The following is a 24,785-nucleotide window of genomic DNA, read 5'->3' as shown; positions in this document are numbered from 1 at the left end:
GAAGCCGGCGGCGTTCCTCGGTGTTGTTGATAAATGGCATTCGCTTTGCATAGTAGTTTTAACTTGCATTTACAGATGTAGCGACCAACTGTAGTTACTGACAGTGGTTTTCTGAAGTGTTCCTGAGCCCATGTGGTGATATCCTTTACACACTGATGTCGGTTTTTGGTACAGTACAGCCTGGGGGATCAAAGGTCCGTAATATCATCGCTTACATGCAGTGATTTTTCCAGATTCTCTGAACCTTTTGAAGATTTTATGGACCGTAGATGGTAAAATCCCTAGATTCCTTGCAATAGCTCGTTGAGAAATGTTGTTTTAAAACTTTTCGACAATTTACTTACAAATTGGTGACCCTCGCCCCATCCTTGTTTGTGAATTACTGAGCATTTCTTGGAAGCTGCTTTTATACCCAATCATGGCACCCACCTGTTCCCAATCAGCCTGCACACATGTTGGATGTTCCAAATAGGTGTTTGATGAGCATTCCTCAACTTTATCAGTATTTATTGCCACCTTTCCCAACTTCTTTGTCACGTGTTGCTGGCATCAAATTCTAAAGTTGATGATGATTTGCAAAAAAATTTTTTTTTATCAGTTTTAACATCAAATATGTTATCTTTGTAGCATATTCAACTGAATATGGGTTGAAAATGATTTGCAAATCATTATATTCCGTTTATATTTACATCTAACACAATTTCCCAACTCATATGGAAACGGGGTTTATATTTGTGTATGTATATATGTATGCATATGTGTACGTATATATACAGTATATATATATGTATATGTATACAGATGTGTATATGTATACAGATAGAGATAAATGTATATTTATATGTATGTGTATGTATATATATATTTATATGTATGTGTATGTATATATATATATATATATATATATATATATATTTATATGTATAAGTATGTATATATGTATACATGTCTGTATATATGTATATATATGTTTTTATGTATATGTATGTGTATGTATATATATATATATTTATATGTATATGTATGTGTATGTATATATATATATATTTATATGTATATGTATGTGTATATGTATACATGTATGTATATATGTGTGTATGTATATATGTATGTATTTGTAAATACATGTATGTCTATATATGTATGTATGTATGTATATATGTATGTATATGTGTATGTATATGTATGTATGTATAAATGTATGTATGTATGTATGTATATATATATATATATGTGTGTATGCATATATGTATGTATATATTTGTGTATGTATATATGTGTGCATATGTGTATGTATATATATTTACAAAGTTCATTGAGCAGGCTGTGTGACCATGTCTGTTGACTTTCTATGTTGCAATTTCTTTTTGCGCCATGACTCGGGAAATTTGTCTGGATAGGCTCATTTAAGTAAATGCTGTGCTGTGTACTCACTCTTCTAATAACAATTCATGGTCATTGACCTAAATTATTCACAATGTCCCTAAGATGGCGGCAAAATGCTGCAAAATACTGTCAGATATTTAAAGTTGATTGCTGGGGTGGAGGGACATCTCGCGGGCCAAATTGAGGATGCTGCACATAGTTTGGACATCCCTGGTCTAAACTATTGCAAAATGCATCTCTGTAGTTCTGAAACCTTTAAGTACTTTAACATGACATTTCAAGTACATCCTCTGCAACTAGGACACAGAACCAGTTTGCATATTTCCAGGGAAATGTCACGATCATAACAACAGCAGTGGTTGCAAATAGCTGTCGTGCAGTAATATAATTAATACAGTTCTCTAACACAATGCGTCCAAAGTGTGGCCTGGGGCAATATGTAGCCCCATAGCTTGTTTTCTACTGACATTGTAAAAAAACTTCAACAAAAATGGAAAAAAAATAAGGCAAAAGGGCACAATGTAAAGCTGAAAAGCTAATAATGACACAGCTTTGTCAAGAACTTAAGCTATATTTAACACACTTCCTTGTAGTCTAGTTAATATGTATTGGATATGTTTTTATGTAAATCTTGCGTAAATTTTGCTCCACAATCACATTTCTAACCTGATTTTTTAGTTTGTCTGCATGTACGTTGGTAGCAGCGTTCCCAGATTGCAAATGAAACCACCCCCTACTCCTTCCAAAAGTATCATAATGTATCTCTTCAAAATGTACACTGTTTAAATATATATCTTAAAGATGTAGCCGCTATTTTTTTTTTTTCCCCAGACACGGTCGAAAATGAATTACAATAAACATAGATTCACCCGGGAACATCGGGCCTTGACACTCCCCCGTCGATTCAGAGCTGAATAAACAATGCTTTTAGCAGCATTCACACTTTTTAGTGTTTAATCGCAGTAAATTACTTGCTTGCATAATTTGAATTAAATTTTAAAAAGCACATAAGTATTTCGACACAAGTGCAATTTCATGGTCAGAATTACAACCCGATGGCTTCATCTGACCGGGATCTTCAGCTCTTGCTGGATCGGTTCGCAGCCGAGTGTGAAGCGACCGGAATGAGAATCAGCACCTCCAAGTCCGAGTCCATGGTTCTCGCCCGGAAAAGGGTGGAGTGCCATCTCCGGGTTGGGGAGGAGACCCTGCCCCAAGTGGAGGAGTTCAAGTACCTAGGAGTCTTGTTCACGAGTGAGGGAAGAGTGGATCGTGAGATCGACAGACGGATCGGTGCGGCGTTTTCAGTAATGCGGACGTTGTACCGATCCGTTGTGGTGAAGAAGGAGCTGAGCCGGAAGGCAAAGCTCTCAATTTACCGGTCGATCTACGTTCCCATCCTCACCTATGGTCATGAGCTTTGGGTCATGACCGAAAGTATAAGATCACGGGTACAAGGGGTCGAAATGAGTTTCCTCCGCCGTGTGGCGGGGCTCTCCCTTAGAGATAGGGTGAGAAGCTCTGCCATCCGGGAGCGACTCAAAGTAAAGCCGCTGCTCCTCCACATCGAGAGGAGCCAGATGAGGTGGTTCGGGCATCTGGTCAGGATGCCACCCGAACGCCTCCCTAGGGAGGTGTTTAGGGCACGTCCAACCGGTAGGAGGCCACGGGGAAGACCCAGGACACGTTGGGAAGACTATGTCTCCCGGCTGGCCTGGGAACGCCTCGGGATCCCCCGGGAAGAGCTAGACGAAGTGGCTGGGGAGAGGGAAGTCTGGGTTTCCCTGCTTAGGCTGTTGCCCCCGCGACCCGACCTCGGATAAGCGGAAGATGATGGATGGATGGATGGAGAATTACAACCAGTCAGAGTTTCCTCCCTCATCTTTGCACTGACAGAAGCATTGACCTGACCACACTGCTTTTCGGGTAACCAAGTCAAAGACGCCCACCTGGTCAAACACATTTCTTGATTATTCCGCGTATATACATGATTAATGCGACCATTTTTTGGGTAATTAATTGCATGAGGTAACTTTAAGAGCCCTGAGTTAAAAAACATTTTTAAGCTGTTTTACAAAATTGAAAAGTCTGGACCCCCCCCCACTCTAACATTATGGACTAAAAAAAAAGTAGGAATGGTGGCAAGTAAGGATGGGTGATACGGCCTAAAATGTATGTTGCGATATATATTGCAGCCTCCTGCGATAATGATATATTACAATATATTGTTTTACATGTACATAATAATATAATCATTTGAAAACGGGGTACAAACGCTCCTGATTTAGCTGCTGACACATGCAAGAAAATATTGCGTAATTTCTAGTTGTATTATTTTAATTTATATTAATCTACTTGCTAATTTACTCTTATTAGCTGGTTACTTTCTGTTATAACATGGTTCTATCTACACTTCTGTTAAAGTGTAATAAACATTTATTCTTCTGTTTGCAATATTTTACATTAGTTTTGGGTGATACTACAAATTTGGGTATCGATCCAATGCCAAGTAGTTAAAGGCGCAGAATTGGTCATACTGATGCTTGAAATGTTCAAGATCGTTATATAATAAAATTTTTGATAACTATTATAATCAGACAAAAACACAGGATGGCAGTGTAAAAATATCAATCATATATTTAAAATTATTTCCTACCACTGGCCAGGATTTAAATCATTTGGTTTTGCCCTTAAAATCCTCCTGTGTGTCCAGGGACTTATTTTTTTCATAATAGAATAAATTGATCTAACCACTGTAATATCGACCATACAATAATATTACACTTGTAGATTTGTGCATATTTTGTTTACATTCAAGAGCTTGAGCCTGTTGCATAGCCTCCTACGGTGTGTAGTGTTGGCATATTTAGCTATTCTTCATTTGTCAGGGATGATACTGCACTTGCAAGAAAGTTAGTTTATTTGCTGCCAAGGAAATGAGGACTGTTGACTTCGAAAAGGCTTTGTACTGTGGAAAGACATTAGCCACTAGTCAGGATCCTACATTTTGTTGAGAACGCAATCATTGGTTTGTCGCTGTCAACTTTGCAGGACACAGCGACATGCATTGTCACAATATAACGATAGTATTAAAAACTATTGTTGGTCAAATGTATATCATTTATATCGTCAATGTCCTTTTTGTTAGTGGCAACACGGGTGTAAAATAATAGTTGAAAATGATGTAGCTTACTGAGCTTTGATGAAAATCCTGATTGCAGTCATTGGATTTGATTGCATCTGTTTTTGGATTCCACTTGTCATCAGTCAGAATGTTGCTCAAACTTTTTTTTTTGGAATGTTTTGCATTTCCCAAAAATATGTGGTGCGAGTCATGCATATCGTAAGGTTTGACAGTGTATTTTTGAACATACAGTATAAAATGTAGCTTATACTAATTTGTTTTTCCTTTCTTCAATAGACAATCTGCTGATCGACTACCAGTTCACCTTTAGTCTCATTCAGGAAGATGATAACCACTACACGGCCATCAACTTCATGGCCTCACCTGAGCAGGTATGTTTCACCAGCCAAATTCAAGTTATAGAACACACATGCTGGTAACCATGCGAACAGATGTAACAGTGAGTCAGTATGAAGAGTCACTGTGATTTTGTTGTTTTGTGTGTGTGGTGGATAATTTGCAGAGAGCAGCTCCCTGACATATCACAAGTCAATTATCACCATGATGACGACTCCGCGAATCGTGTTTTTGGCTGTCACATGCTTAATCATTACACAGTTTTGTAGGCTAATTTATACAGTTTTTTTTTCAAATGTCTGATGTTTTGTATTTTATTCTGTCACCTAAAGGCCAACAAGAACTTGGACATGTCCATCAATGCATCTAACAACTTCAACCTCAATATCACTTGGTCTGTGGGATCCACAGGTACTTATTATAAAGTGTGTCGCTTGATTATTGTGCATTAAATGCATGTGATAGTTTTACAGTGGACTAGGGTTGTACGGTATACTGGTACAAATAAATTACCGCAGTACTAATGTATCAAAACGGTGCTATACTGTTTTTGGGAAATACCGGTTCCTTTTTCTTTTTTTTTTTACGGGCATGGCGGCACGCCGTCGTCACGTTGGGACATTGCTGGTTTCACGAGCAGTGGGGCATTTTCGGCAACGCACAAGTACGGAGTACTTGCAATCAGACACGGTGTGTAGAAAGAAAGGGAGAATGGAGGCATTTTGGCTTAAAAACTAACGATAAAGATACAACTTTAACACTGAAACACCGCTCAGCAAGAGGTGCTTTAAAACATAGCTAGTGGCTAGCGTCCATCCGCAGTCGGCAGTGTTTTAGTTACTTCTAAATCACAAATTTTCGCCTCCATGGCGACAAATAAAGTGAGTTTCTTACAAGTATCATCCCTGCAGGGCAAGGTACTACTAAACATGCTTCACTACACATCATAGGAGGATACAATAGTTCACCGTTAACAGCAAGCTGGCGCTCCTCAATGGAAATAAATGCCATGGGTGGATCTACACCTGACATACACTGTAATGATACCAAGTACAAGGGCGTCTCGAGTCGGTACTACTATGATTACACTGATATTTTTTATCGTCCCCAAGTTTTTTTCACATTTAAAAAAAATGTATATTATGTTTATAAACTCAGGAAATGCCTCCCTGGCCATATCAGGACTATGAATATGACCAATGTATGAACCTGTATCTACTTGGTATCGGATCGATACCCAAATTTGTGGTGTCAACCAAAACTATTGTAAATCATCCAGACAACAGAAGAATAAGTGTTTATTATATTTTACCAGACGTGTAGTTGGAACATGTTAAAACAAATAACCAGATATTAAAACTACATGAACAAGTAGATTAATAATCCATTTTTGACCGCTTGTTAATCAAATTTGACAAAATAATAGAATAAAAATTATACAATATGTTACTGCATACATCAGCAGCCAATTAAGGATACTTTTTTTACTTACTACTAAAAGACAAGTTGTCTCGTATTTTCACTATTTTATTTAAGGCCAGAATTTTTCTTTGATCACAATAAGAAACGTATGTTTAATGTACCGTAAGATTTTTTGTTACGATGAAGCCAAAAATTAATGTTGTGGTGCCCTTTATTTAGAAAAGTATTTAAGTATTGAAATACATTTTGTTACTGGCACCAAAATATTGGTTTTGGGACAAACCTACAGTAGACTATATAGACATGAACTAAAATAGTGTTATACTAATTTACATTGGAAATGATGTGCATTGCAGTGAAATGCTAAATAGCCGGTATATATATATTATTTTTATTTTTTTCTTAAATTGTCATTCAAAATGCTCAGGGTTTCTATCAGGTATGTTAAACTAAAATGTTTTGAGGGGCACATTTCCGGAGAGCTCAGGAAGGGACTTATTTCTTCACTATTTTTCTTATTTTATTATTCCTGAGAATCTACTGTTTTTAAAAGACGCATTGCAAAAAAGTTCCTCAAAAACCATCTATATGACAGCGTTCTAGTGTTTTTAGGAATCTGCTGCAAAAATCTTTGTCTCTTTCAAGTTTTTTTTGTACCGAACTTGCAGGCCGGTCTAGTGTCACTACCAAGCCGGATTTGGATAGTCTTGGTTTATACTCTTTTCCAGTATAGTAGATGCCATTTATCACATAACAATTATTTGGACAAATGGACACAAACCTTAGCAAAACTAGCATAGCTGTATTAGCTACAATGCTAACATTACATTCACATTTTACCAGAAACATCGTGTTGGGTTATCCTTTTTCGCTAAAGAAAAAAAATATATCTATCCATCCATCCCTTTTCTACGGCTTGTCCCTTTCGGGGTCGCAGGGGCTGGTGCCTTTCCCAGCTGCACTCGAGTTGGAGTCAGGGTACACCCTGGACAAGTAACCATCTCATCACAAGGCTAACACAGATAGACAGACAACATTCACCCTCACATTCACACACTAAGGCCAATTTAAGTGTTGCCAATCAGCCTATCCCCAGATGCATATCTTTGGAGGTGGGAGGATGCCGGAGTACCCGAAAAGAACTTACAAAACCTTGGGGAGGACATGCAAACCTCACACAGAAAGACCATGAGCCTGGGAATTAAATGCATCACATTCTCACTGTGAGGCAGGAGCGCTAACCGCTGTTCCACTGTGCTTCCTAAAGAAAAACTAAATAATCACAATACAAACAGCTGACTCACATACTTTGTAGTTTGTATCTATCATTAGTACTTTATATTAAGATGTGTCGCAAAGCCTGCTTTTTTACAAGTGGTAGGCGTATACGCGAACGATTCCGTCTCCCTATTTAGCTATGGACGGGCATCACGTTCAAAAGGAAGGATGTTTTTCTTTAATGATGCCGCAAATGACAGCGTCTTCTCTCAAAAGTAAAGCAAACAAGTGAGGGAGATGACTGTTTTCTCACATGTGGTGCACATAAACAGGCTCTCAAGACACCTATTACTGTTAGTACATCATAAAAAGTCACTTTTGTATAACAAGCAACATTTAACATTGCCCCGAAACCTAAAGATCCTTTTAATCTACATTATATTCTCCCATATGGTTAATAATATACAGTAGCAGTTGTTGCCCCTATATTTTTTTCAAGTCACTACACTGTATAGACTCTTTCTCTAAGAACCAATGTAAGCCAAATTCATGCTTCTCTTTCCTGGCTAACAGTGCAGAACAGGTTGTCAGCTAATACTCTTATATTCTTCAAATCAGTAACCAGTAGTAAAACTCCTGCCTTTCTCATGGCACAAATAGTTCACAGTAGCACTATACATAATCATAATACCAAGGCATCCAGTTAGGGGCATTTTGTACTACCTCGTCCCAGGAAGAATGCTTTGCGGAAATCCTTTATTTATAGATCTGTATCGCTCTGGAATAACCTGCGTCAAATTCTCACCGGCATTGAAAGTAAACAGGTTTTTAAAAAGAAAGTAATATTTTATCTGAGTCTTTAAATGAGTTTTCTCGTTGATGATTTTGTTTGGTTTTATATTGTGTAGTTATTATTTGTATGGTAATTATTATTCTGTGACTGTAAATTGTTTGCATGTTTTCTTATTGATGCTTTTTTTTTTTTTTTTTTGTCTGTTTTGTGTAGTTATAATTACATACTTTTACTTGTAATTGTATTGAGTTGTGGGCCCCAGGAAGACTAGTGGGTTGTTGTGGCAACCAGCTAATGGGGATCCTTAATAAAAATCAAATCAAATCTTTCCCAGAGAACTAACATAGGAAAACGTTAACATGTAAGAAGACTGTGTTGCTTATGCAGCGACTATTATGAGTCCTCCTGCGGAAAGACGCCCAAGGACACTGCAGCCATCCGTTCCTTGTGTTTATCTTTTCCTTTCGCCACGTTCTTCGTCTCACACAACAGCTGACATTTTCCGCACACCGCTAAAACACGTTAACCTGCGGTGCTCCTCTGCAGCCACCGTAACCTTTTCGCAGCGTTTGTCATTATTAATATTTTTAAGTTGGGTCCCCAGTCTACCTCCACCGCCAAAGATATTGTGTCTCCAAAGAAACAGGGGGTGGGAGCTGCGGGCTGGGGGGCTCTTGACAATCGACAAGAGCCTTAAGCGCCTTTGGGAGGAGGAGATGGGTGGGGGGAGGAGAGAGGAGGAGGGTGATTTCAATTAAGATAAACATGCTCACGTTGTCGCACTCAAGCTGTCATTTTCTGTTCTTTTGTTTCCAAGACGTGGGTTGGAATGTCAATGACTTGAGGCCATTGACACGAGCTGCAATATGAAATTATTTAAAAAATTTAAATATATGTGAGGGGAAAAAAAATATGTTTTTGAGCCCTTATATTTGGAAATTGATTTCCGTGTATTTCATCACAAAAGACATGTTTAACTGTTAGAATTTTTGTCATCATTCAGAGTTTACTGACATAAAGTAAGTACAGTCTTTATATTCCATTAATGTAAATCTCCTCAAGACATGATATACATTAGAATAGTCTAATGGTTTGTATACCAATATAGGTTTAATATCCACTGAAAATGAGTCAAGACACGGACATGATTGCCTAAATATCTGCAAAATCATTGCCTACTGTCCAGCATGGTGGTGGTAGCGTCCTGTGTTCAGCATCGGTTAGCTGCACTTCATCAAAGGGAATCATGAATTCAAACCGACTCTATACACTACGGACTTGAGCTTTTTGTGACTGCCTTATGTACGATACCGTGAATCTTATTAAATTAACATGCTTTTAAATAACTAAACAGTCATATCTACCCTTACAATTTGTACAAAATCTTCAGGAAAATACCCAATTTCTAATCTCTCATATCCTTTACTGCAGGCCTGGGCAATTATTTTGACTCAGGGAGTCAAATTTAGAGAATAAATGTGTCTGGGGGCCTTTATCTGTTTTTAGGAACACTGATACAAAACCTCACAGTTATATCTAATTGAATGCTAAAAACTTTATGACAGACCGCCTTAAAACAAAATGGAATTTTCACTTTGTTTTACTGAATGTGACACCCAGAATGTACATGAAAATAAAGAATGTGGATTTACAATATTAACTGTGAACGATAAAACACTGAATGGTGACAACATATGAACATCACACCCCCTCTCGATCGACATATTTGTCAATCAAGAGAAATGCAACAAAAATGCAAAAACACAGCGAAATATGAAGGGGAAATGTTTAAAAAAAACACCTACAATCTGATATATCGGACATATCACTAAGCTTTACAACTTTGTTGTAAAAATCTCCCTCCACATCTGTCCGTGACACCCGCATTTCGAGTTGGCCGCTCTGGAAACACCCACACTGCTTGGTGTCTCGTCTGAGCGGCTGTGACTTAAATTACAATAGTAACTGGTATATAATGCAAAAGTGCAGCATCCAGCCATTGAAATAGTTTGTATAATTCAAGTTTTACGGTCATTTGAAAACATCACTGCACATCCAGCGGGCCCAATTGAAAAGCTTAACAGGCCGGATGCGGCCCCTGGGCCTCAATTTGCCCATGGCTGCTCTAGTGTATATACAAATACAATATAGACAAGGTCGGTTGTAAATCTGATTTGCTCGATTTTGCCTGTAGTTTGCGATCAGTTGACTATGGGCAAAAGTAGTTTTTTTTATGATAGCATGTATGTACAGCTAATCTGGATCCCTGAAAAAACAAATTTTAGTTGTGACTAAAAAGGCAAAAATACTAAAACACAGCAGAGATTGGATAGTTTAGTGAGCTCCCTCGGATCGGCCATGGCAGAGCGCCAAGGAGACGATCAAACTTGTAGGTGAAACTGTGGAAAGATCATTACCATTGCCAGAGGTGAGCAGTGAGGGAAGCTTCCTTCCTGAGCGAACTGATGGAAGCCCCACCTTCGTACCAAGGCGGCGTGTGCCGTGTCCAATTTCTGGCAAGTCTAATCAGAGGCCACGGTGCGTTTCGGTCGGCCTCAGGCAAGCTTTGGCATGGTGGGCTTCCCATAGAGAATCATTTGATGTTGATGGTCTAATCAGACTATTCTAAGAACCCCTATGTAGACATTTATTTATTTTACTTACAACCAATAAAATTGTTCAACTATAAAATTTTGTGAGCAAATAAAAGCTGACCTGTAACCTAGAAATGGGTCTACAACTTAAGTTTGGAAACCCGATTATATTTAATTTCGTCACATGTAAAATACCAAAATGGTCACACCATAATTGTTTGCCAGTGTCACAAACAAAACAAAATAAATCGAAAGGTTTTCGTTTGAGCTTTGCTGCTTGCAAAATCAAAAAATTAACGTCAATCTTTTGCCCCGAACAGCTGGAACCATCTCTGGCGAGGAGGTACCCATCGTGTCCAAGAGCAACATCAAGGAATATAGAGATAGCTTCTCTTGTGAGAAGTTCACCTTCAGAACCAACCCCAATATAACCTTTTATGTCTACGTCAGTAACTTCTCATGGCCCATCAAAATCCAGGTAAGGATGTTTTAGAGGAAAACATGCTGAAGTTTTGATTTACTTCAGTCACAAACTTTGACTTTTTTCATCCGCCGAATTTTTGGTGCATCACTGGTCAATAGTGCACACATAATATATATGTAATATATAAATTGATTCCGAAGAAATAACGGTTGTCCCAATGATCCTAGGAGCTATGTTGTCTGGGGGTTTTCATGCCCCCTGGTAGGGTCTCCCAAGACAAACAGGTCCTAGGTGAGTGATCAGACAAAGAGCAGCTCAAAGACTTCTATGGAATTACAACGAAATGAACCCAGATTTCCCTCGCCCGGACGTGGGTCACCGGGGCCCCGCTCTGGAGCCAGGCCCGGAGTTGGGGCACGATGGCGAGCGCCTGGTGGTCGGGCCTGTTCCCATGGGGCCCGGCCGGGCACAGCCCGAAGAGGCAACGTGGGTCATCCCTCCAATGGGCTCACCACTCATAGGAGGGGCCATAGAGGTCGGGTGCATTGTGAGCTGGGCGGCAGCCGAAGGCAGGGCACTTGGCGGTCCGATCCTCGGCTACAGAAGCTAGCTCTTGGGACGTGGAACGTCACCTCACTGGGGTGTAAGGAGCCTGAGCTAGTGCGCGAGGTAGAGAAGTTCCGGCTGGATATAGTCGGACTCACCTCGACGCACAGCAAGGGCTCTGGAACCAGTTCTCTCGAGAGGGACTGGACCCTCTTCCACTCTGGCGTTGCCGGCAGTGAGAGGCGACGGGCTGGGGTGGCAATTCTGGTTGCCCCCCGGCTCAAAGCCTGTACGTTTGAGTTCAACCCAGTGGACGAGAGGGTAGCTTCCCTTCGCCTTCGGGTGGGGGGACGGATCCTGACTGTTGTTTGTGCTTACGCACCAAACAGCAGTTCAGAATACCCACCCTTTTTGGGTACACTCGAGGGAGTACTGGAAAGTGCTCCTCCGGGTGATTCCCTTGTCCTACTGGGAGACTTCAACGCTCATGTTGGCAACGACAGTGAAACCTGGAGAGGCGTGATTGGGAAGAATGGTCGCCCGGATCTAAACCCGAGTGGTGTTTTGTTATTGGACTTTTGTGCTCGTCACAGTTTGTCGATAACAAACACCATGTTCAAACATAAGGGTGTCCATATGTGCACTTGGCACCAGGACACCCTAGGCCGCAGTTCCATGATCGACTTTGTAGTTGTGTCATCGGATTTGCGGCCTTATGTTTTGGACACTCGGGTGAAGAGAGGGGCGGAGCTTTCTACCGATCACCACCTGGTGGTGAGTTGGCTGCGATGGTGGGGGAGGATGCCGGACAGACCTGGCAGGCCCAAGCGCATTGTGAGGGTCTGCTGGGAACGTCTGGCAGAGTCTCCTGTCAGAGAGAGTTTCAATTCACACCTCCGGGAGAACTTTGAACATGTCACGAGGGAGGTGCGGGACATTGAGTCCGAGTGGACCATGTTCCGAACCTCTATTGTCGAGGCGGCTGATTGGAGCTGTGGCCGCAAGGTTGTTGGTGCCTGTCGTGGCGGTAATCCCAGAACCCGTTGGTGGACACCAGCAGTGAGGGATGCCGTCAAGCTGAAGAAGGAGTCCTATCGGGTTCTTTTGGCTCATAGGACTCCGGAGGCAGTGGACGGGTACCGACGGGCCAAGCGCGGTGTGCAGCTTTAGCGGTCGCGGAGGCAAAAACTCGGACATGGGAAGAGTTCGGGGAAGCCATGGAAAACGACTTCCGGACGGCTTCGAAGCGATTCTGGACCACCATACGGCGCCTCAGGAAGGGGAAGCAGTGCACTATCAACACCGTGTATGGTGCGGATGGTGTTCTGCTGACTTCGACTGCGGATGTTGTGGATCGGTGGAGGGAATACTTCGAAGACCTCCTCAATCCCACCAACACGTCTTTCTTTGAGGAAGCGGTGCCTGGGGAATCTGTAGTGGACTCTCCTATTTCTGGGGCTGAGGTCGCTGAGGTAGTTAAAAAGCTCCTCGGCGGCAAGGCCCCGGGGGTGGATGAGATCCGCCCGGAGTTCCTTAAGGCTCTGGATGCTGTGGGGCTGTCTTGGTTGACAAGACTCTGCAGCATGGCGTGGACATCGGGGGCGGTACCTCTGGATTGGCAGACCGGGGTGGTGGTCCCTCTCTTTAAGAAGGGGGACCGGAGGGTGTGTTCCAACTATCGTGGGATCACACTCCTCAGCCTTCCCGGTAAGGTTTATTCAGGTGTACTGGAGAGGAGGCTTCGCCGGATAGTCGAACTTCGGATTCAGGAGGAACAGTGTGGTTTTCTTCCTGGTCGAGGAACTGTGGACCAGCTCTATACTCTCGGCAGGGTTCTTGAGGGTGCATGGGAGTTTGCCCAACCAGTCTACATGTGCTTTGTGGACTTGGAGAAGGCATTCGACCGTGTCCCTCGGGAAGTCCTGTGGGGAGTGCTCAGAGAGTATGGGGTATCGGAATGTCTTATTGTGGCAGTCCGCTCCCTGTACGATCAGTGTCAGAGCTTGGTCCGCATTGCTGGCAGTAAGTCGGACACGTTTCCAGTGAAGGTTGGACTCCGCCAAGGCTGTCCTTTGTCACCGATTCTGTTCATAACTTTTATGGACAGAATTTCTAGGCGCAGTCAAGGCGTTGAGGGGTTCCGGTTTGGTGGCCACGGGATTAGGTCTCTGCTTTTTGCAGATGATGTAGTCCTGATGGCTTCATCTGGCCGGGATCTTCAGCTCTCACTGGATCGGTTCGCAGCAGAGTGTGAAGCGACCGGAATGAGAATCAGCACCTCCAAGTCCGAGTCCATGGTTCTCGCCCGGAAAAGGGTGGAGTGCCATCTCCGGGTTGGGGAGGAGACCCTGCCCCAAGTGGAGGAGTTCAAGTACCTAGGAGTCTTGTTCACGAGTGGGGGAAGAGTGGATCGTGAGATCGACAGGCGGATCGGTGCGGCGTCTTCAGTAATGCGGACGTTGTATCGATCCGTTGTGGTGAAGAAGGAGCTGAGCCGGAAGGCAAAGCTCTCAATTTACCGGTCGATCTACGTTCCCATCCTCACCTATGGTCATGAGCTTTGGGTCATGACCGAAAGGATAAGATCACGGGTACAAGCGGCCGAAATGAGTTTCCTCCGCCGGGTGGCGGGGCTCTCCCTTAGAGATAGGGTGAGAAGCTCTGCCATCCGGGAGGAGCTCAACGTAAAGCCGCTGCTCCTCCACATCGAGAGGAGCCAGATGAGGTGGTTCGGGCATCTGGTCAGGATGCCACCCGAACGCCTCCCTAGGGAGGTGTTTAGGGCACGTCCAGCTGGTAGGAGGCCACAGGGAAGACCCAGGACACGTTGGAAAGACTATGTCTCCCGGCTGGCCTGGGAACGCCTCGGGATCCCCCGGGAAGAGCTAGACGAAGTGGCTGGAGATAGGGAAGTCTGGGCTTCCCTGCTTAGGCTGCTGCCCCCGCGACCTGACCTCGGATAAGCGGAAGATGATGGATGGATGGATGGATAAATTGATTCCGAAGAAATAACGGTTGTTGAAGGACCAGCATTGATGCTGTGGCGTATTTGCTTACATGCTGGGTAAGTTGTTTACGTAAGTAAGTTGAAAAAGCTAACATAGATCCGCACTGATGTCCATGTTGCCTCTACTTAACAGTCAAAAAAGATTAGAACCTTGAGACCATAAGACTCCCATGTTCATTTACAGAATTCGGTCAACTTTTTTAGTTTTCCCTTTATCGAACTGAACATGCAAGTGGCTTGGAGGCCACGTTGGGCCTGTGCACATTTATACCGGAGTCTGAGAAAGATCACACTTCACTTGTAGTGTAAACAGTTACATGAAAAAAAAAGATTTTGAAAAAATCCGATTTGGGCCACTTTGGCTTGCAGTTTACCACATAGTCTTTAACTCTTGTCTTAGGGCTTTAATGTTGACCATCGGTCTGTTCAGGTTTGGATTTGGAGAGCATGAGAAACTGAAAAGGAAAACATAGCTCTCTTTGAGTGCATAGTTTAAAGTATATTGCACAACACAACCAATGTTGTAACCAATGTGGTAATAGTGTTAAAGGGGTCATATTATGATTATTTTCAACTTCCATTGTGTCTTCTCCCCATCAGCCATTTTGTAGTTGTTAGAGCTTGCATAAGGAGTCTACTGACAGATATAAGTTCAAACGACACGCTAATTTGTATTAGAAATGGCAACAGCGGGGATGCATGTACATGTATGAGCCAGTCTGTCCCACAACAAGAAGACGGAGAAAAAGAAGGAGCTTATTGACTTCAATGTCAGACTACAATGGTTGACTCACGCAAAGCTCTTTTGGTTAATCTTAACCATACAGTGAAGAAAATAAGTATTTGAACACCCTGCTAATTTGCAAGTTCTCCCACTTAGAAATCATGGAGGGTTCTGAAATTTTCACAGTAGGTGCATGTCCACTGTATGAGAGATAAACTAAAAAGAAAAATCCAGAAATCACAATATATGATTTTTTTTTTAATTTATTTGTGTGATAAAGCTGAAAATAAGTATTTGAACACCAACATTAATATTTGGTAGAGTAGCCTTTGTTTGCAATTAAAGAGGTCAAACATTTCCTGTAGTTCTTCAGGAGGTTTGCACAGACTCCAGGAGGGATTTTCGCCCACTCTTCCACACAGATCTTCTCTAGATCAGTCAGGTTTCTGGGCTGTCACTGAGTAACACAGACTTTCAGCTCCCTCCAAAGATTTTCAATTGGATTTAGGTCTGGAGACTGGCTAGGCCACTCCGGAACCTTGATATGGTTCTTACGAAGCCACTTCTTGGTTTTCCTGGCTGTGTGCTTTGGGTCATTGTCATGTTGGAAGATCCAGCCACGACTCATCTTCAATGATCTGACTGAGGGAAGGTTTTTGGCCAAAATCTCACAATACATGGCTGCAGTCATCCTCTCCTTAATACAGTACAGTCGTCCTGTCCCATGAGCAGAAAAACACCCCCAAAGCATGATGCTACCACCCCCATGCTTTACAGTAAGGATGGTGTTCTTGGGATGGTAGGCATCATTCTTCTTCCTCTAAACATGCATAGTGGAATTATGACCAAAAAGTTCAATTTTGGTCTTATCTGTCCACAAAACTTTCTCCCATGACTCCTTTGGATCATCCAAATGGTCTTTGGCAAACTTAACATATGCTGGTTTAAGCAGGGGAACCTTCCGTGCCTTGCATGATTTCAAACCATGACGTCTTAGTGTACTACCAATAGTGACCATGGAAACAGTTGTCCCAGCTCTTTTCAGGTCAGTTCTATTTTGGTTTCATCTGACCACATGACATTCTCCCAATCCTCTGCTGTATCATCCATGTATCCGTTTTGGTATAAACTCAACTCGTTGTGTTTGGAGGAAGAAGAATACTGAGTTGCATCCCAAGAACATCATACCTACTGTGAAGCAAGGGGGGTGGAAACATCATGCTTTGGAGCTGTTTTTCCGCTAAAGGGACAGGACGATTGATTTGTGTTAAGGAAAGAATGAATGGGGCCATGTATCCATCAGTGAGAGCTTTGAATGGTTGACCAAATACTTATTTTTCACCATAATTTACAAATAAATTCTTTAAAATTCCTACAATGTGAATTCCTGGATTTTTTTTCACATTCTGTCTGTCACAGTTGAAGTGTACCTATGATGAAAATTACAGACCTCTGTCATCAATTTAAGTGGGAGAACTCTCACAGTCGGTGAATTCCTGGATTTTTTTTCACATTCTGTCTCTCACAGTTGAAGTGTACCTATGATGAAAATTACAGACCTCTGTCATCAATTTAAGTGGGAGAACTCTCACAGTCGGTGGCTGACTAAATACTTTTTTGCCCCACTGTATATATATATATATATATATATATATATATATATATATATATATATATATATATATATATATATATATATATATATATATATATATAGGGACGGCCGTGCGCAACCCGAGGGTCCCTAGTTCAATCCCCACTTCACCCTTGCTCTTGATGGGTGTTGGTTAGCGCCTTGCATGGCAGCTCCCTCCATCAGTGTGTGAATGTGTGTTTGAATGGGTAAATTTCATATACTTTCTACAACTCTTATTTTTTTGTGATAGAGTGATTGGAGCACATACTTGTTGGTCACAAAAAACATTCATTAAGTTTGGTATTTTTATGAATTTGCTATGGGTCTACTGAAAATGTGACCACATCTGCTGGGTCAAAAGTATACATACTGCAATGTTAATATTTGGTTACATGTCCCTTGGCAAGTTTCACTGCAATAAGGTGCTTTTGGTAGCAATCCACAAGCTTCTGGTTGAGTTTCTGACCGCTCATCTTGACAAAATTGGTGCAGTTCAGCTAAATTTGTTGGTTTTCTGACATGGATTTGTTTCTTCAGCATTGACCTCAAGTTTAAGTCAGGACTTTGGGAAGGCCGTTCTAAAACCTTCATTCTAGCCTGATTTAGCTATTCCTTTACCGCTTTTGAAGTGTGTTTGGGTTCATTGTCCTGTTGGAACATTCAACTGCGCCCAAGACCCTACCTCCGGGCTGATGATTTTAGGTTGTCCTGAAGAATTTGGAGGTAATCCTCCTTTTTCATTGTCCCATTTACTCTCTGTAAAGCACCATTGACAGTAAAACAGGCCCAGTGCATAATACTACTACCACCACCACCATGCTTGACGGTAGGTTGGTGTTCCTGGGATTAAAAGCCTCACATTTTCTCTTTCAAACATATTTCTGAGTATTGTGGCCAAACAGCTCAATTATTTATTTATTTATTTTTTGCATAAGAGGTCCCCTATAAGGCATGAACTGCCGAGTCAGCATTAGTTAATTCATTGTACGATTTCACGCAGACATCTGAGCAGTAGCAACATTTTAAAGTCCTAGCAGAGCTAGTTAAAGCTGCTTATGATACTTCAAATGCAGCAGCTGTCATCTTCTAGAGTTAATTAAAAAAATAAAAAAGATTTCCAGTGTTTTTTGAGGTGGTGCTTTCATAGACTACACACCATGCAATAATTGGAAAGTTCCAGGGTCACATTGTTAATTGCCACACAAGTGTAAAAATACATTAATTGCCAAGGAACGCCATGTATGGCGACACTTTCTTTACATAACTTTTGGTGTATACTATTATTTTTTTCTTTTGCCCTTCTTTTGGAATTTTGCAAAAAAAAAGAAGCATATGAAGAGGCAGATAATAGTCATTTGAGCTCTCATTATGTCTTTTTCTCAGATTTTTGGTCACTGTAAAGGCAAGTAATTGAAGATAAACTTTTATTTCAACATATTACTGTATCCCATAAATGCATATGTTTGCGTCCTAGTATTGATTTCTGTATTGGTTGCGTCTCTCTGTCCCACATGGTAGATTAGTGGAGAGCAGTGTGGTAATATTTTTAGGGTCAGCTCATCTATAGAGGTGCTCCAATAATAGTTTTCTATTAAATTTCCTGGCACACAATCGCTTATTTATAGACCTTCCCGACTCGTTAAAATAGCCCTCTTCATCTTGCATGCCTTTGTAAGATTGCAATTTACACCATGTGTTAGTTTATTTATTTTTGCAAAAGCCAAACATACTAATTTTTTTTGAAAGTGGAAAAGCAAGCAATGCATTTTACACAATCAGTGAAATTACGTTCCATTTCAAGAAAGTCCATTCGCCATAACTGAATGTTTCTCAAAGGATTCCATTGATCTGCTGCAATATGTCTTTAGAGTAAATGAACCCAAAATATATTACTTTGACCCGCACACTATGTGAGGGAGAAAACAGCACAGGCACTCGATCCAAGAGGTCCCACTTACTAGAAAGTCAACAACACATCATTGTGCACCATTGAACCGTATTAACCATGTCACTGCCCATCTTGTCTCTCAGCTCAGCAACTCTACTGGAGGCATTAAAAAGTGGTGTCCTAATTTGTGACGCCCTCTGCAGGCTGTGGTCAATATGCTTTGGAAGATATGCTCATATACAATTATAATATTACAAGCAGTGAGAGGCGATGGGTGGGGGTGGCATTACTTGCTGCCCCATGTCGCAAAGCCTGTATGTTGGAGTTTAACCCTTTAGACCAGGGGTCTCAAACACTTGGCCCGCGAGACAATTTTTTGCGGCCCGCACCCATCCATCCATCCATTTTCTACCGCTTATTCCCTTTCGGGGTCGCGGGGGGCGCTGGCGCCTATCTCAGCTACAATCGGGCGGAAGGCGGGGTACACCCTGGACAAGTCGCCACCTCATCGCAGGGCCAACATAGATAGACAGACAACACTCACACTCACATTCACACACTAGGGCCAATTTTAGTGTCGCCAATCAACCTATCCCCAGGTGCATGTCTTTGGAGGTGGGAGGAAGCCGGAGTACCCGGAGGGAACCCACGCATTCACGGGGAGAACATGCAAACTCCACACAGAAAGATCCCGAGCCTGGATTTGAACCCAGGACTGCAGGACCTTCGTATTGTGAGGCACCGTGATATGTAAATTTAATGTTAGTGAGGCCCGCGAGTTTAATATGAATGGCGCGTGACAGCGTCATATTTGCCATAATTGCCAACCCTCCCGATTATTCTTGAAGACTCACAAAATTCAATCATTCCATAACAATCATTCTCTCGAACATCTGCCGGTCCTCTCCCAAACAACAATGTTCAGTGGGCGCCGTTCTGACACTGCCTTTAACACCTTCTACAATCTCTACTAAGTGCATTTCAGCACAGCCATATTTTATACCTGGCTCTTGGGGACACACGCCATCGAGTGCGCCTATCTATTGTTCAAACAGCGTGCCGGCCAAACCATATGTTGTGTATGGCTTTAGCAAACGTACGTCAAGGACTGCAAGGCATACTTGATCAACAGCCATACAGGTCACACTAAGGGTGGCCGTATAAACAAGTTAAATATGCGCCAAACTGTGAACCCACACTAAACAAGAATGACAAACACATTTTGGGAGAAGATCCTCACTTTAACACAACATAAACACGACAGAACAAATATCCAAAGTCCCATGCAGCCCTAACTCTTCCGGGCTACAATACACACCCCCGCTACCCCCGCTAAATAAATACATGTGGATTCGCCCGCTCATCAGCATTCAAAGCCGCAAAACAACAAATTAGTTTCAAAAACACAACTCTGTTACTCTACCCTCCCCCTCACCTCCTGTGTGTCGGCCCTAAAGAGGACTAGGCTGCTGTTGACATTGTGTGTGTATATGTGTGTCTTACTAAATGCTTTCAGGGGCAGTATGCCTGTGAAGCTTCAACAGTAGATAATGATGTGTCATTGTGATGTGTCCTGCCAGATAGAGTTCAGCAACCTCGCCTCCATCCCGTGTGTCTTCAGTAAAAGCAGAACTATGCCTCTAAAGCATTATTCATTAAACACAGTCATGTATAAAACTATCATTTTCATGAGGCACATTTGCTAATGGATAGTTAGTAAGACTAATTACAGCTTTCTCCCTTCCCTTATATAGATCGCCTTTTCCCAACACAACAGCATCATGGACCTTGTACAGTTCTTTGTGACATTTTTCAGGTGAGTAAAACGAGTTGAAACGCCTAAAACTTTAATTTCATGCATTTTTTCAATAATTTTGGGGAACAGCCAAATAAAAAGCAAAATGCTCTGTAAGTCATTTGATGTTTGAAAATAACTGAACTCACAATTTTTGTGTGTGGCATTATAATTGACGGCAGTCTACTTTTGAGAATAATTGTCCTCAAAAAAAGCAGCAAAAAGCCAAAGAAAAAGAAAATGTTTTGGTCTAATTCGACTTAATGCATGATGGTGGTTCACCTTTTGGTACAAGTGTCCGAAAAAGGCTGCAATAAGCCCAAGAAAACACAAATGCCTTGGCCTCGTGATTATAATCGTTAATGTAATCAATATTCTGAACACTTGAGGACACTTTTAAAATGAATGATCACACTTAAAACCTGTGTTCCCTCTATATTGAAGGTATACGCTTGGATTTATGAGGAATTCATGGTGAAATTTGTATAAGTGTGTACATATTCCAGCATATCAATACAGTTGTGATCAAAATTATTCAACCCCCACACAATTTTGGTGTTTTAGCAAGTTGGACATTTATTCCGTATTTTGTTTATAGTCATATCAAATAAAGATGCATTAAATAGACAAATGCAATTTGAATTACAACATTATATTTTGTAATATACCAAACAGTGTCATTTCTCTTAATATCTCATTGACAAAATTATTCAACCCCTTGAAGATCATAACTCTTAAAAACAGAATTTGAATAAGGTCTTTTCAGTCAGGTGTTGAAAACACCTGTAGATGTGATTAGAATCATAACGAGCAACAATTAAACTAATTGAAAAAGACTGTGACGCTCAGCTTCTTGTAGATGATCAATGGTGTATTTGCAACATGGTGAAGTCCAGGGAGTGGTCAAAGAAGTCAAGAGAGAAGGTAATTTCTCTTCATAAGAAAGGATATGGATATAAGAACATAGCAAAGAAATTACACATTCCAAGAGACACAGTTGGAGCATAATTTGCAAGTTTAAAGCTAAAGGCACAGTGGAAACACTAACTGGGCGTGATAGAAAGAGGATGCTGTGTGCAACTGCTGTCCGGTATTTGAAGCGTACAGTGGTGAAAAACCCCCGGGTAACAGCTGAGGAACTACAACAGGACATTGCAGAGGGGGGAACGCAGGTTTCGTCCTAGACAATAAGGCGCACACTACGAGATGAAGGCCTCCATGCCAGAACTCCTAGGTGCACCCCACTTCTGACTACCAGGCACAAGAAAATACACTCCAGTATGCCAAAAATCATCCGGACAAACCCCAAAGGTTTTAGTAAACTCTCCTATGGATTGATGAGACAAAACTGGAACTCTTTGGGCCTATGAATCAACGTTATGTCTGGAGGACAACAAATTAAGCTTACAAAGAGAAGAACACCTTGCCTACTGTTAAGCATGGTGGGGGGTCAATCATGCTCTGGGGCTGTTTCTCTGCCTCAGGTACCGGGAATCTCCAGCGCGTTCAAGGCATTATGAATTCTATTTCCTACCAGGATATATTAGTTGCAAATGTCATGAAGTCAGTGACGAAGCTGAAGCTTGGGAGACGTTGGACCTTCCAACAGGCCAACGATCCCAAGCATACCTCCAAATCAACATCAGAGTGGTTGCAGAAGAAGGGCTGGAAGACTGGAGTGGCCTTCACAGTCGCCAGACCTAAATCCTATAGAAAAGCTGTGGTGGGACTTGAAGAAGGCAGTTGCAGCACGCAAGCCCAAGAATATGAATGAACTGGAGGCCTTTGCCCAAGAGGAATGGACTAAAATACCTGTAGATGGTTGCAAGAAGCTTGTGTCCGGTTATGTATCACGTTTGAAGGATGTCATTACTGCCAAAGGGTGTTCTACTAAGTACTAAAGATGCATGTAACTAGGGGATTGAATTATTTTGTCAATGAGATATTAAGAAAAATGTCCTTTTTTTGGTATTTTGTAAAATACAGTGTTACAATTTAAGTTGCATTTGTCTATTTGACACATCTTTATTTGACATGACTATAAACAAAATACGGAATAAATGTCCAACTTGCTGAAACACCAAAATTGTGTGGGGGTTGAATAATTTTGATCACAAATGTATATGCGCTTATAATGGGAGACAAACATTTTCCTAAAGTACATGCAGTATGTTGTAACTCTGCAATAGAATGGATGATTAAAATATTTAAAATGATAACAGTACAAAAACACTCAGCCATGTTTCATACAATCAGCCTTGAAGCCAACTGATATGTAGAGAATCAAACCATAAATAGAAGCAGAATGTATACATTTTGTCTGCTAAGTTGCCTTGAAATTAAAACTAAAAACTACTCACGCACTTCCCAGTAGTAAATGTATTTAACTTGACAGTCCAAATCATATAATTATGTATTTTTTGCCTTAAGGGAGTCAAAACATATTGTCTAAGCTGGAGCTGCAATGTAAATATCCATCAAGCGCACAGTCAAACCTTATCATTTTAAATCTAAAATAAAAAACACAAAAAACCCCACAATCATATCACGACAGCCACCAACCCCAGCCATTGTGTGGTTTTGGCGGCCTGGTGCTCATTTCATTTTCTGACGTCCTATAACATATTATGTGAGTCGCTTGTCAGCCTACGCCTAAAGCACCTGCCCATCACACTAAAAAGCCATCTTGCAAAGCTCTTTCCCTAGTCACTTATCGCCTGCCTCCATCTGATCAAATTACAGTTAAAATGTAGGGATTGTTGGAAAGAAAACTTGCAGAAGGACTGAGCTGACTTCATAGAAGCTCCAAAAATCCACCAATTGTGTTAATACAAAAACAAGCCACACTCAAAATGGAGGACTAAAATGTTTTCACCACTGAACCGCAGATTCCCAGTGCCCGCAGCTTCATGACAATGCCACCACCATGCTTGACTCTGACTTAGCTATTTCGATAATAATGGCATTTAGTAAATCTATTTCAGCAGCACAAGAACTACTGTAAAGTACAGTTAATGTCTATTGTGTTCTTCAATGTTTTCCTCTTGTTTTAATGCTAAAAAGATACACTGTAATAAAACAGTTCACTTTTGTGCAATACTGTACATCTTTTTACTAACAGCCTTTAAGACCCCCTGATGTATTATAAATGTGTTCTTGATTATTTAAATCATAATTGTTTCCCATTTAGAGATGTTTTATGCCTTTAGTCTATTATATACTAATCAAGGAAATGTCCCATGGTTGTTTGAATTAGCTTTTCAATATGCATAAATGAAAAAGTGAATAATTGTATTGTATGCTTCAACGTTTGCAGTATGTTGTTATAAAAGAGCCAAAAAAAGTGAATACGTAGGAGTCATTTGACTTCATGCAAAACGAAAAAGCAAGTGTTGTAAAAAAAAAAAAGCGTTAAAAGCCAAAGAACAAATGAATACCTCGGTCTTGTTTGACTTCACGCATGATACTGATTGACTTTTTGGAATAAGTGTCAGAAAAAGCCACAAAGGTATAAAATGCCTATTTTTATGAACATTGATAAGAATGTAAAAACATAAATAAGCATGCTGTATCTGTTATGAAGTGCGAGATGATCAAAACAAGTGCTTTTTTATGCCTTGTTACATGAAAATATTACTGATGCATATCTTCAAAGTTGGAATCATTCTCACGCAGTAAGCCTCACACTTTGATGTTTACCATCGCTCAAAGCGGATTTCACCTTTTCTTTTTTGGTCCTTGTCGCTTTTTCTCGCCTTCACCAGCTATCACGTTTCACATACACACATCTTACAACGCCGTCTTCTGGTTCTCTCAAGGCAAAACCCATCTGGGTTGTGTATACATATGACTGATAGCTGGTGGGGGTTTA

General features: G+C 41.2%; 1 protein-coding gene across 1 annotated transcript in view; it reads left to right on the top strand.

Moving 5' to 3' along the window:
* Positions 1 to 24,785, top strand: part of atrnl1b (attractin-like 1b) — a 131,291-nt gene that overhangs the window by 65,513 nt on the left and 40,993 nt on the right. The window contains exons 22-25 of the mRNA XM_061909599.1: positions 4,808 to 4,902; positions 5,200 to 5,278; positions 11,215 to 11,372; positions 20,874 to 20,935. Coding sequence (XP_061765583.1) covers positions 4,808 to 4,902; positions 5,200 to 5,278; positions 11,215 to 11,372; positions 20,874 to 20,935 — 394 coding nt within the window. The remainder of the gene's footprint in view (positions 1 to 4,807; positions 4,903 to 5,199; positions 5,279 to 11,214; positions 11,373 to 20,873; positions 20,936 to 24,785) is intronic.

Source organism: Nerophis ophidion, linkage group LG08, assembly GCF_033978795.1.
Source record: "Nerophis ophidion isolate RoL-2023_Sa linkage group LG08, RoL_Noph_v1.0, whole genome shotgun sequence".
NCBI classification, from domain to species: domain Eukaryota; kingdom Metazoa; phylum Chordata; class Actinopteri; order Syngnathiformes; family Syngnathidae; genus Nerophis; species Nerophis ophidion.
The sequence above is the reverse complement of the archived record's forward strand: the minus strand, read 5'-3'. Positions and strand labels throughout refer to the sequence as shown.